At 29.9% G+C, this 18327-nt stretch overlaps 1 protein-coding gene across 3 annotated transcripts in view; it reads left to right on the top strand.

The window, feature by feature from the left end:
• The first annotated feature begins 1508 nt into the window (after window positions 1–1508).
• The window catches only part of LOC145248009 (dynein light chain Tctex-type protein 2B-like), a 112612-nt gene continuing 95793 nt past the window's right edge, over window positions 1509–18327 (top strand). For 2 of the 3 annotated variants that reach the window (XM_080109701.1, XM_080109700.1), the window contains exon 1: window positions 1534–2093. Coding sequence is in view for 1 of the 3 variants with exons in the window: in XM_080109699.1 (XP_079965825.1) it covers window positions 2046–2093 (48 nt within the window). In the remaining 2 variants the exon portion in view is untranslated. Of the gene's footprint in view, window positions 2094–18327 lie in introns of all 3 variants that reach the window. The other variant, XM_080109699.1, reaches the window with a different exon arrangement.

An 18327-nucleotide genomic window follows, 5' to 3' on the forward strand; every position in this document is an offset into this window, starting at 1 on the left:
GGGGAGTCTCTATGTTTTGATAAGCTTCTGGTTTTGACCTTTACTCCTGATCTGAAATGGAACATGTACATCAAGTCTGTTGCCAACGTTGCTGGAAAGATGGTGGGATCCTTCTACTACTCCAGAAGATATCTTACTGCTGATGCAATTATCTATCTATATAAAAGCCAAGTACGTCCTAGAATGGAGTACCACTGCCACATCTGGGCAGGAGCTGCTAAAAACAGCCTATCCTGCTTTGGCAGAGTACAAAATAGACTTCGTGGATTAATGGGGGATACCCTTTTCTCTTCCCTGCAACCTCTCTCCCACAGAAGAGACGTTATGAGCCTGTCTTTGTTTTATCGTTATTTGCATAGTAAGTGCCCGTCTGAGCTCCAATCTCTAGTCCCCCCTCGCCAATCTTTCACGATAAACACCCATCTAGCTGAAACCACTGTCAATAATTTTCCATACTCTTTTTCTGTGCCTAAATCAAAACGTAGATTCCATGAACAAAGCTTCTTTCTTAGAAGTGCATGCCTGTGGAACTTTCTTTCGTTTGCCTGTTTCCCACCTGACTACAACTTGGATGTCTTCAAATCCAACATAAACAAATTACTGATGAACCGCCCCCTTAAGTAAGACACCTTATCAAATCTCAAATACTAACGATTACTACGATATTATCCCATTGATTATTGTACATGCAATAACCCTTATCCCCGAGTAGCTTCCGGGCCTTGATATGCGATGACCACCATGTAAATAAAAAAAAAAGAAAACCAATTCGACTCCGCTCTTGAGGTTCACTTTCACAAATATCCGTGGGCTTAGAGGTAATATAGATGATGTAGACTCTTACCTTTTAGTAAACTCCCTGGATATCTTAGCATTAAGTGAAATAAACTTACACTCTTCAATCCCCTCCAACAACTTTAACATTACAGGATTCCTCCCTCTTTACCGTAAGGACTTGGATAGATGTATGCACGCACTTAGAGTCTATATTCGTAGCACCCTCCCTTAAACTATATATATAGTAATCCACATACAGTACTGTTTCGTTGTATCACACATACACACGCACGTAGATGCTCACACATGCACATAGATAGATAGATAGATAGAGAGATAGATACGAGTATTTGTTAGTTTTTCGCACAATATTTATTAGTATACGGAATTTACAATTAACCTTTTGCTTTCATAAGTACTATTTTCTAAAAAAAAAAAAAAAAAAAAAAGCTTTTATAATTTTTTATTAAAAAAATACATTTTTAATCAAGAATAATTTCATATCACTATGTTTTTTTATTACAATATTAACTATGATTATTTGAAAAATATGAATGGTCCATTTATATTTGAAACCAATATTTTTGGCACAATTTAGTCAAAATAATTGCAGATAATAAAGATGCTTTGGGACTTGTTTCTGCATTAAAAATATTATTCACACACACACACACGCACACGCACGCACACACACACACACACACACACACATATATATATATATATAAACGCATGAATGTTAAGAACCGCGAGAAGAAATCGGATGTGTATCTAAATCTTGCTAACATCGCCTGTATTCGCAGGTGCGCCGGGAAACGATTAGGTTAGTGGGTGACAAACGAATGCGAGAATGTCGCGAATCAGTTACGGCCAGCCAAGTCGTTCATAATGGGGACGATGGGGGAAGTCACAAAAAAAGTGGTGAAATATTATAAACAGTGGAGCCGCGAAGAGAGTTGCTTTCAGCCACTGGCGTTCAAATTTCGCAGTTTTTTGTTTTTTATTATTCCTGCGTCTGTGTTTTTACAAGGCAGACAGGCGGATAAACCTTGAGGGATAGACAGACGGATAGAAGCAGACAATTATTAGCACACAGAGACAGATATAGAAGAAGAAGAAGAAGAAAAAGAAGAAGAAGAAGAAGAAGAAGAAGAAGAAGAAGAAGAAGAAATCTCAACCTGAACAACAAGCCAATATTTTTTTAACAGTGAACCTGAACCTCCTTGTATAAAACGGATCAAGTTGTGACTGAAAAAAACTTCTCTGATATGCGATTTCAAAAAATATATATTCCCATCAACTACAGCTTTTATAAGGTTGGTAAAATGAAATTAGTTTCTCTTAAAAGACAATAGCAGGAAGAGCCGACGTTGTTCGGAATTGAATGAGAATCACTACTGCGTAAAAGTTCATCATGTTCTTGCACCATATTGCATTCTTTGTTTTAACTGGTTTATTTGTATCTCTCCTAAATATAGTTGGAAAATTATAAATGTTGAAAAACGCTAGGAATTAGTATCTTGAATATAGCGTTCAAATTTCGTTAAAATTGAATATACGCATTTGAAATTTTAAGGCGATCATTCCCTCATAGGTTCCTTAGCGTCGCGCTTAAAGATTAAGAACCGCTTCCATTGTCTTCCTCGGTAAATTTTACATAATAGCACTTTTAGATTTTATGTAGATTTCCTAGTCTTTCGTTCTATTAGGAATACCCAAACATCACGCCCACATACACACACGCACACACAAACACACTCACATACACACATGTACATGTACACATATAACACACTCATATACATACATAATCACAGCAATGTTGTTTAGGCAATAATTTCTCATTCAAAAAAGTTTGATGAAAAAATAAACTACTCTTCCTATTGATCGTTTTATCAAATTTATTTTTCAGATCTTTACATGTTTTAAAATGTGGTTTAGCGAGTAAAAACAACATTTATTTTATCCCGATATAAAAACCAAATAAGTAATTCAAATCAACTACAGCTGTCATACCTACTCTAGGTATTTATTTTCATTAGGCGAACATGTTGCACGCACGCACACACACAAACAACACACACACACACACACAAACAAGCAACACACACACACACAAACAACACACACACGCACACACAAACAACACACACACACAAACAAACAAACAAACAAACAACACACACACACAACACACATACCTGAGCGAGCACATCACACACACACACACACACACACACACACACACACACACACACACACACACATATATATATATATATATATATAGTCATCCACAGACAAACTGTTTCTCCGTATAACAGCTTTTCTAGGGATTAGACTAACACCCATCCCAACATCCCAAACGAGAGGCCGAATCTTTAATCATCTTGTTGGTAGCAGCAGCTCTCATCATTAAGCCATTGGATAGACGCTGGTTAATGATATATACAACGCTTCCATCTAAACTGTGATAACTATATATATATATATATATATATATATATATATATATATATATATATATATATATATATATATATATATATATATACTAAACTATATATATATATATATATATATATATATACTAAACTATATATATATATATACTAAACTATATATATATATACTAAACTATATATATATATATATATATACTAAACTATATATATATATATATATATATATATATATATGCTAAACTTTTAGTTCATTAAAAATGAGTAAAAGTTATAACCCGTTTAGAATGAGTACTATAAGTCACACTTCTAGAGTAAATGTGTTATTGTGGGGAATAATCCTTATCAAAATCTTACTGTGTATCGAAAGGATGCACATTGCACCTCATCATAATAAAAATTTCACACAGATCGACCCAGTAGTTTCCAAGAAAAAGTAGACCAGACACACATTCAGTATTACAAAGAATTTCTGCTACTAAATATATACGTTTCTTGCCTTTTTGAATTGTCTATTTTCAATTGAAATATTATTTTATAATTTGTTCAAATTGATATAATTTTAACAAATGTATAATAATTTATTGCGTTTTTCCTTCTGATAAAAGATCTCATTGCTTTGAAGAAAAAAATGGCGGACTTGTTGATTATTTGTTGTACTAAGTAAACTGAATCTTCCGCCTGACTTAAATCAATTTCATAATCCGATATGTTGTTCCTTTGTTTTGTGTAAAACTATAAACATCGGAAGAGTTTTATTTTTACAGTATTCTCAAAAATAGAGATTTTAAATTTCTTTCTTTTTATTCTGCGTAAAACCGATGAATTTTCAAAAAATTCACCAAAAAGCTAAAAACGAGAAAAATTGGAACCGCATGTTATTAGTGGATTGGCAACGCCATAAGAGAGACAACCGAAGCAAGCAGCAAAACTAGTTGCCTGCCAGAACACTATATATAAAAATGTACGCAAATTTTGCCCCATTTTATTGGTTTGAATATATGTTCTTTTTTACCAATTGTCATAGAATCTTCAAAAACCTGAAAATTTCCATGTAGTCCCATAGAACCAAAGATATGAGCATTTCAATATTCAATTTGGCTACAAGTATATATATATATATATATATATATATATATATATATAGAGAGAGAGAGAGAGAGAGAGAGAGAGAGAGAGAAAGAGAGAGAGAGAGAGAGGGGGGAGATACGAGCTTTTTTGACAATTTTATAATTTATCTCAGCGACTATTGATCAGAATTTAACAAATGAAGGCTCGTTGGAAAGTTAATGACCTGAATTGTGTAGGGGGTTATATGACACTTGCCCTTAACGTCGCACATTAAAGCGATTATTCATCATCCAGGGCCTATTTTTGGCACTTTTTTACAGCCATAACATGTTTCAATCATAGTCATTAATTCCTAGTTTTGCATATGAATTACAAAATATCTTATATTCCCCCAAAACCTCAGGCCTTGATGGAGGGGAGGCTAAAACTTGCTGCTATAGTTTCAAATGATCTGAAATAGCAGCAAGGGGAGACTTGATTCCAAATATTTCTCATGTTATATTTCCCCCCTTTTGTTTTCATACATAAAATAAATTTCAGAGTACAGGATTATTTGATAGTGGAGATCTTCATAATCGTACCCTATTTCCAAAGGAGTTCAAATATAACATATGAGAAATGTTTGGAATCAAGTCTTTCCTTGCTGTTATTTCAGATTATTTGAAACCATAGCAGCAAGTTTTAGTCTCCCTCCATCAAGGCTAGATGTTTGAGGGGAAATTTCTACATATTTTAATATAAACAATGAAAGCAACACGATATTTAATAATAAATAATTGATCAATTTTGTTAATTTTTATAGACTTAAAAAAAAAAACGTCTGAACTATGAATTGAATAAAATAATATACAAAAAACTTCTCATATTTTGCTAATCCCTAACGCGATCTTATATTTTTTTTTTGATGAAGTTAATTTAGATTTATAAAAGCGTAGTTTTAAAAAATTCAAATTTTATATTTCCTAGAATAAAAAGGAAATTAAAAATAATTTTGATATTACTTTTTTCGGGCTACAAATTATGATATTGGAAATTAATATTAAAGGAAATTCTGTCAGTTAAACGGGTTTGATATCAAACCGGAAGTTAATTGTTTTTGTTGCTGTATGCTAAATTTTTTTTTTTCTTTCTCTCTGGATATCATAGATTTATGTCGTTCTCATAATATTTCAATCCAAGCGTAAGACTTTTACTATTATATTTCACTTGAATAATGATTGAACAAAATCTTTAAAAATATATAATAGCCTGTAAGCTAGTGATTTTAGAATATACTGGAATGACGAAATAAAATATATTCAATTTTAGGTCACAATCGTCGCTGATGTATACGATTTTTCTCGATATTTTTAAAAAAGAAGTTGGAAAACATATTAAAATTATTTAAGTTTTACGAACAATTTGTTATTATTTATTATTTACATTTTAAAAATTTTGCCTGTGGAATTTCAAAAGAATTTCGAAATAATTTCTTTTTTTTAATGATTGAATTTTTAAGAGGCAGTGAAAGAAAACTGATTATGAATAAACAGACAATCTTTTTATTTTTTGTATTTTCAATCGATGCCGTTTTACGTCAATGGTAAGGTAAAATCTCTTTAGAAATCAAACGGGGATAATTTTTTCTATGGAAGACCAATTTGTTCATCTTCGCATCTCACTAATAAAAATCGTCGCGTAACCAATATTTCTGGTTTCTTCATTGTTAGAAAAAAAAACATAATTTCTAAACCAAGTAAATGAACCAATTATGTGTTTAGAGTTAATGAAATTTCTTTGTGCACGGCTAATTTTACAATCTGTGAATATTAAATAAAATAGTGATTTTTAGTTTATAATTCCATACAAAAATTTTGAATTGAAAACAAGTTTCCAAATAAGTAAATTTAATGATCTAGTTAAACTTTAAATAATGCTTAGCTTTAGGAATTAAAAAAAAATTTTCCTTGAATAAAGAGGAATTTAATAAAATAATTTAAATATTACTTTTTTTCGGACTACAAATTAGGATATTGTAAATTAATAAATTCTTGTCGACAAGAAAATTTTGTCATTTATTAATTTACCTTATTAATTTCCTCAAATCAAAAATATTTTTCTATAAACAAAAATAAAAATTTATTATTTTGTAATTTTATGATTAAAAATAGATACATTTATTTAAAAAAAATTGAATTTAGTTTATTTCATGTAAAACATTACTAAACGTATTACAATAATGTTTTTATTAATTTGTTAAGAAACGAGAAAATATTTTCAGTTAGTGTTTCAGATGTGACATTTTTTATATACAAAAATTAAATGTCTATTTCATCATATTTCAAACTTTTATTGTTATATTTCACTTGACTAATGGTTGAACCATAGAGACTGACAAAAGTCACCCTATATGTAAAACGATGTAACTTGATTATAAATTAATATTATCAATATAACTTTTGTACCATTTAAAAGAAGGACAAAATAAACTAGTAATAATTTAAAAAAATTTTTTTCATCGAACGAAAATAATGAAATTGCGAGACGAAAATCGTGTTTACATAATTGGCGCCTTAAAATAACATTCCCATGTAGTAGACATTCCGAACGTGAAAACATACCTGTGTTTAATAAATCTAGCAAAAATTAACTAATGGTTAGATTTTTGTGAAATTTTCGATACTTATCCATTTTAGAATGAAATTACAAATAAAATGCAGTTTCCGTAAAATATATGAAGGGAAATAGTTTTTTAGTGCGTGTTTCCCCCACCCCACATATTTATTTTTTCGAAATTCGAAGAAAATATATTTAAATCTATCGAAATTTCTATTTATTATGAAACATAAGAGTTTAATTAAGTAAAAAAATATTTACTTTTTTAAGTTTAAATTATATTGAACAAAAACTTACCTTGAAGCTGCAATCAAAAATTGATATAAATTTTAATATTATTATGTTTTTTAATAGCGTTTTTTTAATTAATATATACTATAATCAGTTGAATTGCCAGAAAAAATAACCTCTTAAAAATTAACTAATTTTTAAAAGATTAAAACGATTAAATTATTTCAAAATTTTCGCTACAACATAGATTTTTTAATTAATTGTGTAAATAATAATTTTTAAATATAAAGTTATAAAATTTACATGGCTCTTGCCAGCTATTTTATGGCCAGATTAAAACCTATTCAAAATTAATATTTCGTTAAAATCTAGTTTTTGTACATGGGCTGCGATATTCTTGTATGCCTTGTTTTATGAAATAAAATACAGAAGCTTGCACGGATCTAAATAAACTGGTTGAAAACATTCACTTCCACCGTTGCGTTCGCCGTTCCAAAACTTCACAGCTGAACTCGATTATTCTGTTAGTGTTTAGTAAAAAGTAACCAAATTATCTATTAAAAGTAAGTTGTTAAATTATTTTTATAATTTTTTTTTTTTCGTTTTACGTTTAATTTTAAAGTTTATTAAACTTTTTTTTTCAATTTTAGATACTTTAAAAACTCAACTTATTTCGTTAACTTTTGTTTTTAATTTTATTAGTAATGAAGTGGCCAGGTTCTTTATTGAAAAAAAAGCAAAAATGAATTCCTGTTTATTGTATTTAATAATGTAATTCATGTTTATTTGTATTTAATAATTTAATTGGGTTTGTTTTACTATACACATAGACACGAAAAAGTTGTCAAAAACAAAAAACAAAAACAAATATATAACAAATAAATGTTATCAAAAGTTACATTTCTACCTAACTGGATGGGAAATATCCAGCTTCCTAAAAAAGGAGCACTCTGGATCGGAAGAAAAAATTTAAATTGGCTCAGTCTAGAAGGATTTCTACTTTATTGATGCTGTACCTCTCATTATTTATTTAGGTTTTTAAAAAAGACAAAAACGGCTTTAAAATATCCGTGGAAGTAAAAAAATATGTGTGTTTACACAGATTCGAAAAAGTTGTCAAAAAAAACAAACAAATATATAAAAAATGTTATCAAACGCAAGATAAGTTACTTTTCAACCTAACTGGATACTTTTATAGTGTTTTTATTTAATGTAAAATGTTTAATCGGTTCGAAAAAAGAAAACCCCAGTAATTTTGAAGGTTGTCGGCGAACAAGAAAAGATGGCCTCGATGTCTTTGTTTAATTTCTTATTTTAAAGTGAATATCGAGTCTTTTTCCAACCGAATAAACATTTTACATTAAATAAAAACATTTTAAAAAACTTACCCAGTTTGGTAGAAAAATTACTTATCTTACCTTTGATAACATTTATTTGTTATATTTCGAATCAATGTGTATAATAAAACAAACCTTTAAATATATATATATATATATATATATATATATATATATATATATATATATATATATATATTTAAAGGGGTTATAACAGTAGTCTAAAGAGCAGAGTGTATTTTAATGAGATAGTAAAATTACTAATGTAATTAAAATAAAAGAAAAGAACACTGCTCGTTGTAATTCAGATATATAATAAGCTCGATAGGCAAATATCTTAGAGCTACTTTAATATTTAGTAATGTGATTGATAATTTAAAATTCAAATTAGAATTAAAAATTAAAAATCTGTTTCATAAGAAGGAACAACAACAAAGTCAATAATTTGTACGATCGTTTCGGAAACGATGTTTTTATTGTGATAGACATTAAGACATGGACAATAAATTTGACATATAGTTTTTAAAACAAAGTCTCCTCATCAGCAAAGTGTTGGGTGGGTTTTTTTATGTAAAAGACACCATAAATAAACCTAGCAATTTTTAAGTAAGGCAGATGTATCTGGAAAAAAATAATATAAAAAGGAAAATATTTACTTGATAAGAAAAGTAATATGGGTTGAGAATAAAAAATAGAATAAAATTATAAATCTGAATTTGGTTTAAATATAAGGTTATAATAATATGTTTTTAAATAAAAGTTATCAATTATATATATACATATATATATATATTTATTTATATGTATACACACACACACACTCATATATATATATATATATATATATATATATATATATATATATATATATATATATATATATATATATATATACCTTTTAATTGTTCGCCTTTTGAAAACCGTAATTATCGTCAAAGCATTCATTTGGATGTTGATTGTAGCTTATAAATGTACGAAATGTTGAATTTTCAAAAAGAACGCCAATGGAACATTTTTTAGCAGTTAGAATATGTTAGTAAACGCCTAATTTAAAATTAAGCAAATATTTATAAAATATATCTTATTTTTCTAATTAAATAATCAAAGGGAGATAATTATTATTTACTTTATTTAGATTATAAAATATTATATTTTGAACTTATTTAATTTAGTATTTTTAATACTTTATTTATTTATTTATTGAAATTAATAAATATAGTATAGGTTAAGCTTAAATATATATTTAAATAATTATACACTAATGGTAAATATATCAGATAAACTAATATTAATAATTATATTGATGATCAAAATTTTATTAATAAGGGTATCAAGTTAAACTTAAATTTCAAGATTGAATATTAATAAGTAACATTTTTAATGAATTATAGTGGTTTATATTTGTTTAATTTAAACCAACGTTTATGACTTCATGAGGAAATAAGCTTCTCTCTTGAATTTAGGAAGGTGGTTCTATTTTTTATATCGTCATATTTTAAAATCTTTAGGGTCTCCTGTGTACAAAGTGCACAGAATCTACCTCCTGGTGTATATGCTTTATATGATCCTATTATTTGCCATTTTAAATTGAAGGAAATATTCTTATCTTTGAGTCGCCAAATATGTTTGGATAGAGTGGTTTGGTTCAACAGGGAGTGGTTTTTAAAAGAATGCTTATGGGCTGAAATCCTATGCTTAATAAGTCCAGATGTGGAACCAAAGTAGATTGCGTCTTGTTTAATGTATTTTTTTTTTCAGATAGATTAGGGGTGGCATTGGTATGTGATGGGTTGGTCTGTATTTGATTGGTAGATTGGTTAAAGTTGGTGTAGTTATTTAATCGGGTGGTCGAGTTATGGTTGCTGTTAACCTCATTTAAATTTGGGGTTTGTGATACTGTGCAGCTATAAACTACATTTTTTCATATTGCATGAACCTTGTAGGGGCATCTATTTTTTCTTCTACAGTTACAGCCAGCTATATTTTCTGTATCTGTATTTTGTATATTATTAATTTTTTTATTGTTAGAACTATATATATATATATATATATATATATATATATATATATGGAGGCACTAAACTGGCAAAAGGGAAAATTATTCCCAAGTAGCATTTAGGGGGGGAATGCTCTTCCATATAAATAATTTAAATCTTTCCAAAGTATCGAAAACTTAAATAAACAAATAACAGGTGTAGTGAACTTAACAAAGTATTTTATTGTCGCTTTTGTTTTTCCGTAGATGTCAAAAAAGTTACGTAACATTTTATTTTTGTGTTATGTTTTCTAACCCCACTGGAAAAAAATCAGATTTTACTTAATTATTTCTAATGATAATGATGAATCTTTTTTTATATTTCGATAATTTAATCTTTAAGTAAATTATTTGAATGTAATATAAATTCCTATTAAATTAAGTTACAGTAGTAAATAATAGTTAAAAAAAATCGTTTGTCGTGGCTCGCATCAAGCCGTGGCTACCGAGAAAGAAGGCCGATGCATATGACAGCGTAACGTCACTTCCTAATTAAGTTGTAGGTATAGGCAGCTTCCGGTATTCAGCCACGTGGTCATGCTAACAGGCATAAAAAAAATATGGCTAGTAATATGTGTTACCGATTGTCCATGTATGTTCTAAAGAAAAGGAACAATTCTCCATTCGGAAAATAATTATTATAATTGCACATTTGGGATAATTTTAATCAAAATATCGTAAGTGAATTCGTGTTTGAACTTTTATTTTTATTGGAGAAAGTCGAATATTTCATTTTATTTATTTTTTTTACTGCAAAACAAACAATTTTTAGGTTTGTATTACTGTACACATAGATTCGAAAAAGTTGTTAAAAAAACAAATATATAACAAATAAATGTTATCAAAAGCAAGATAAGTTACTTTTCTACCAAACTTGATATATTTTTCGTGTTTTTATTCCATGTAACATGTTTATTCAGCTCGAAAAACATACATTGTTTACCGATGTATTTAAAATTCAAAATGGCGCCCGACTCTCTCTCTTTAACAGTAAGTTCGGGAAAAGGTGTTATAAATAATAAACTAGACAAAATACTATTAAAAAACCACCGAATATATGTCAACCTATGTCATGGTAATATATATTGAGCGAGTTTCTAACAGTATTTTGTCTAGTTTTATATTTATAGCACCTTTTCCCAAACTTACCGTATTGAAGAGAGAGTCAGACGCCATTTTGAATTTTCCAATATATTGGTAAACACTATGTTTTTCGAGCTGAATAAACATATTACATTAAATAAAAACACTGAAAACATATCCAGTTAGGTAGAAAAGTAACTTATCTTGCCTTTGATAACATTTATTTGTTATATATATTTTTTTGACAACTTTTTCGAATCTATGTGTACAGTAATACAAACCCCTATTTTTATATAATATTTTTCAGTCCGTTCTTTTAATAATAAATAAAACTTTTCACTGAGTATTTCTAAATATTTTAAAGTAAGCATTTTTCACGGCAGTGTTTTTTGGGGTTTTTTTTTACCTTTTTTTACGATATTTTAGCACAGGGCGTAATTCATTTCTTTGAAATATATTTAAAACTTAAATTTTTTGTTTTTTTATAACATTTTTACTGTAAATAATTTACATAACGAGTTTGTTTTACTATACACATAGATTCGAAAAAGTTGTCAAAAACAAATATATAACAAATAAATGTTATCAAAGGCAAGATAAGTTACAAACATGCCGACATTTTTCTTTTTAAAATATATTGATAAACATTGTATGATTTTCGAAGCGATTACACGTTTTAAAGTAAGTAAAACCACTAAAAACCTTCCCAGATAAGTAGAAGAGTAACTTATCTTGCCTTTGATAACACTTATTTGTGATATATTTGTTTTTGACAACTTTTTTTAATCTATGTGTACAGTAATACAAACCTAAAATTTAATTTAACTTGAAAATAATATTTAAAAAACACGTGCGTACACTGCACAAGCACCCTTATTATTATCACAATAATAATAATAGTAATAATAATTTTTAAAAAACTGATGTAGATGACATCGACTGGCGCCACACCACACCAACTAGTTGTGAAGGGTCAGGGAGGATGGAAAGACCGAGGTGAGAGAGTACTGACCAAATCTCCACTGGAAGTGTGCAGTTCAAATCTGGTACCTTGGGGAGGCATTTTGTCACACAAACCCCAGGAAACACCAATGGCCGATACCAACGAGAAATCAGTGACAACGGCTGTTGCGATAACATGCAATCATCTGCATAAGTGGTCAAAAGGTGGAGAACACTGGAAATCTGGGGAGACTTGTCACTTGGTCTCCAGGGAACACCACAGATTACTGCCAGTGAGCAATCACTGATGATGGCTTGTGAGACAACTAATACGCTACACATTTTGATGAAAACATGGGGAAAAAATGGACATAGAAGAACAGAAAACCAAAACTTTAAATATAATTTCTGTATTTAAAGTAATAGTTATTTAAATATTTCCACATATAATCTTGTGGAGAAAATCCAGCTTCCCAATAAGGGGCACTCTGGATAGGAACAAAAATAATCTCAGTCATGAAAGATTTCTCCTCCACCGCCGAAAACAGAAAAGGTAAAGTGTAGCATCAAAACAGATACTACACTGATCTTGTTCCGAAGGCCAAAAAATATTTGTTTAATGTTTCTTTAATTGTTTGTTCCCTAAATTCATAATTCAGTTTTATCAGTATTAAATTGTATATTGCTTTAAAATTACTTAATTTTACATAAATAATGTTTATATTTTATATTGAATAAAGTTCAGTTTAAGTAGTAATCGAACTGTGTTCCTTTTTCTTTTTAAAAATGTTTCATTGCTCGTTTTCAAATGGCCCTCATATAGTGCTGACAGTCTGACAAATCTTACCTACATTGCCTGCAGACATTTTTCAGTTAACAGGCCTTCTTCTTACTCTCGGTGGCCGTGATCAAGCACATCAATTGATGACGTCACCAGATCATGTGTACATTTTGGAAAAGTTCACATAAAAATGGTAGTCGCTATTGAACCAAAACTGTAACAAGGCATAATGTATATTTATACTAACTTTTTTCCCCTATATTTTTTATCTTTAATTTTACGAAAAATTTTCCGCCATTATGATTTTTTGTCATTTTGCGATGTTCAAATAAAATTTCGCCAGTTTTATGGAATGTAAAATAAATATCTATATGCGATTTTAACCATAATCCATATTTTTTAATATAGAGTAAAAATTACGATGAATTAATTCTATTTTACTAGTTTTTACTTGTATTTTTTGTTATGGGTGTCGAAAATTAATGTCATACCTAGTAATAAGCGATTTGTGTGTTACTCTAATTTACGTGATTAAAATAGAAATTAACAAATTGTGAAAGCAAACTTTGTGCTGTTGCAGCCAAAGACTTCATCGCGTGAACCATCGTCAGTTTGATTTTTAAAAAAGCTGGAAATAAACTAACATTAATGTACAATGCATATATATTTGCGCATACATAGAAGAGCAGTTGTCGACTTAACTTACCAAGTTGTAACTTTTTTTTACCCTTCAGCAACTATTTTGAACGACTAAAGACACATCAGAAATGGTCCACAAAACTGTAATCATTTTGCAGGTGGTTAACCGCGACGGGACAACAGAGCAGAGGATGAGTTGAGACAACAACAACTACGGAAAGCAGTAATTGCTGGGGATATAGTTACAAGACTCAGCATTCCTATCCCGTCGCGGTTAACCACCTGAAGAAGGCCAGAGGGTGAGTTGGCCAAATGTGGGGAAGCATCAACAACTATTAGGATGAGGATAACCGTCCGAAAAAAAAAATGAATGCACAAATTATGAAGCCTCATCTCAAAGGATTCTAAAAAATAATAATATAATAGACATATACGTTGCAGTTTGAAAAAAAAAGAGACAGACAGAGAGACATAGTGAGCTATATATATATATATATATATATATATATATATATATATATATATCATATATATATATATATTAAAATATTTGACTTTCTTAATATATATATATATATATATATATATATATATATATATATATATATATATATATATATATTAAGAAAGTCAAATGTTTTAATTTTAGTTGTACTTTAATGTGACAGGAAAATATCTCACCTAAATTCTACAAATCTTAAAAGTATAATGATGTACAAATATATGTTTTCCGAAAAAAAATTTTTTATTTATTAAAAAATTATATGATAGAAGTTATGACAAACTTAACTATATGCGTATTTTGTAACTATATACCTATTTTAATGTACTGTATTTTATTTTATTTTAATTTTATATATTAACATTTGATTCTGTATTCTATTTTTATAACCAAACATGTTTGAAGTGTCTATATTCGTATTTTTATCTACCGTTTTTATAATCAAACATAAAAGTATTAAAATGTATAAAATTACAAAATATTGTTTTCGAATATTGATGTGTAATTTTGTTCTATTGTTTGTAATATTTAACAGAGATTTTCTTTTTCTTTTTTTTTTTTTTTTGCCGAAAAAGATTTTTTTAATAAATATTTTTTAAATAGATGCACACACACACACACACACACACACACACACACACACACACATATATATATATACATATATATACACACATACACACACACACATATATATATATATATATATATATATATATATATATATATATATATATATATATATATATATATATATATATAATGGAACTAGAAACGAAAAACTCTGCTTACGAAATTTTCAGCTTACGAAACATGATGTGAAAATGTTTTTGTTCCCGCATACGAAAAGTTTTTCAGGATACGAAAGATACGAGTGACAGAAAGACTATTTTGCAGGGATTTTATTTACCGAAAATCTTTTTAAAATCGAGGTTTTATATGATTTTTTTAGTAATTTTCTGGGAATATTTGTGTTGATTTTTATCTGGAAAATATTTTTTCTCATTTTTGTCTACTTGCCCATCCCCATTAATTAAAATTATTTTAAACATCAAAAAATGAATATACGCAATACAATTTTTACCATATTTGAAGATTGGAACAAATTTGTTTTAATTTTATCATACCCCCTCTGAAATTTTTGTGAGAGTGGGGAAGTTTGTTATTATTTTTCTTAAAAATCGCAAATTAGCTATAAGAAAGTAAATAATTCATTTCAATTTGAATCTTTTTTCAACGTGTTTACTTGCACATAGATTTATTTAGATCGTGATTTTGCGAGTAAAGATTAAAATATTGATTAAAATAATGATTAAAAAATTATGCCATGTCATTCAGTTGGTTTTTATTAAATGGGATTTTATGCTTGATCTCAAAGAAAGGTAAAAAAAAAAATTTTTTTAATAAGTAAAGAGCGCGTGATTTGAACGATTTTTTGTTTTTTAAAAAAATTCCCATCATAGATCAGTTATTGTTTTGTTTATCCCCACTTAGTTTTCGTTTCAGCATTCGCTATTATTAATTTTCGTTGTGCTTGTTGTTGCTTTATTGAATCTGTACTCTAGTCATGGGTTCGAAGAATGATGATGATGTTCCAGGAAAGAAGATACTATGGAAACAAAGCTGGAGATAATTTTAAAAAAATATGAGGATGGCATGTGATAGAGCAATGGTAAAGAAGTATCATCCTAAAGCAGAAGGAAACCATCGAAGCAGCAACACCCTTTCTAAAAGCATGATTGTCTTTTCAAATAAGAGGAACCACATCCATGATGTGATGTAGTTCTCATCTGGCTAAGGAAAAAGAAATCGCCGGAGACACCATCATTTAGACGATAATCTATCAGAAAACCATCGCTATTTTCGGTGTACCGTGTGTACTCAGGCAAAGGAAGACATAGGCGAAGGGATATCGCAGGATTTGCAGCAAGATCCCTAAAAGTCAAAGCTTAACGGGGATGATTATAGAAATTCATTTGTTGGTGCGACATGGGGAGGCTGTCAGTTCGGACACAACAGCGTCTAAAACCTTCGTTAACAAATTCGATTACTTTGCAGGAAGATTACATTCCGCTGTAAGTTTTTAACTGAAATAAAACGTGTTTTTTTTTGTTTTTGTTTTTTAATTGCTTCATCGGACCTATATCACGGAAAAAGAAAAGAAGTTGCCTGGGCAGAAGCCTATGAAAAATAGAATTACTCTTGCTCTCGGTGGCGATGCCAGTGGGGATTGTAAGGTTAAGCCTCTACTGCAGTATCATTCAGAGAATCTTCGAACCTTCAAGTCCCACAAAGTGCTAAAGGAGAAGCTTCGAGTGACGTACAGAGCTAATACTAAAGCCTGAATAACTAGGCATTTTTTTTTGTCGAGTTATCCGATTATTAAAAACTACCTGAAAGAAAAATACCACCTTTTAAAATGATGTTTCACCTAACACTATCCTAACTTTTCAGCCCATGGACAAGCAAGTGATTTATACTTTCAAGATGTATACGAAACGTCTCTTTAAGCGATGTATTGAAATCGCTAACAGCACCAACCTCACCCTCCATGAATTTTGGAAGGACCATTTCGATATCGTGATATGCCTCAGGCTTATCGACGCGTGTCAAATTTCAAGGCGTACCTTGAAATCTTTGTGGAAAAAGCTGTGACCTGGTGCCATCTCCGCACGAGACTGAAGGATTTGAAGAGGGCGAACAGTTCGTTCTCTTGCACAGTTTAATGATATTTGTTCGAGTCATGTTAGAAACATTCTAAAAGTATGCAAAACAAGCTTCAGAATTTCTGTAAGCCAGGTTGAAGGTTAAAGTGATTCAAAAAAGCAGAAAAGGAAGAAGAAATCGATCATAATTAGAAACTGAAAAATAAAAATTGATTTTAAGTTTTACGTAAAGTTCGGACATTACCTCAATCACACACCACAGTTTGTATTTCATATATGAAGGGCTTGTCGGACAAACAACAAAGAATATGTAACCCATATTATATCAGGATAGTATTTAGAAGCGATTCAACTCTCCGGAAACAGCTTGTGCGAGTCAAAATATCGAAAAGCCCTAATATGTGGAGAGATTGAAAAATCGCGTATGGCTCACCATATATGGAAGGAAAAGGGAAGCCATTTACCATTATGAGATGAAGTAAAACAAACAAACAAAAAATGCTTGCTAATCCCAAATCAGTCAAATGTTGTTTCACTTTGGCTGTGGAAATCTCATCTTCGTTGATAAACACACCGTCAATGTACGTTGATGTTATTACCGGATATCGTTTTTCCTCGAAAGTGTAGTTTCAACAATAGCTCGCATGATGAAGAGTGCTACACTGAGCGCAAAACCCATGCGCGTTAGGCAGTATCCCTTTTCTTCGAAAATCACAGTCTGGTACGGCCATAAAGATTGATGCACACGCACTAGTAGATAGACCCTTCGAAGGGCAACTAACAACACAATGGAGTCTTTTCTCCTCTATTCTCTTAGCTTTCGTGCATAGACATCGGCATGTGCTGCGTAGACCTCGATGTGTTCATTTAGCTCACGAAAGTTCAACACTAGGCGCACATTGAACATTCTCTTGCAAAGAAGCCATTAATAGAATCAGACCTTTCGGAGGACCAAGCTCTATTCTAAAAATAGAAAAGTAGCCATCCATTGCTCAACCACGTCTCCAATTCATAACTGTGTTCATGTAGAATTCTGTTGGACATCAGGTACTCAGGTACCTTGTTGATGAGTCATTGAGTGACTGATTGCTTAACCACTTCTAAGACGCTGCCCAAGCCTTAGTCTGTTCATTGAACTCGGCACTAAAGTTTGGTTCCTCTACTCTGATTATAGCACAGGCATAAGGCTCCGTCATAGCAAAAGTA

This window comes from Euprymna scolopes, chromosome 26 (assembly GCF_053919585.1).
Source record: "Euprymna scolopes isolate OS-2025 chromosome 26, ASM5391958v1, whole genome shotgun sequence".
In the NCBI taxonomy this organism is placed as follows: domain Eukaryota; kingdom Metazoa; phylum Mollusca; class Cephalopoda; order Sepiida; family Sepiolidae; genus Euprymna; species Euprymna scolopes.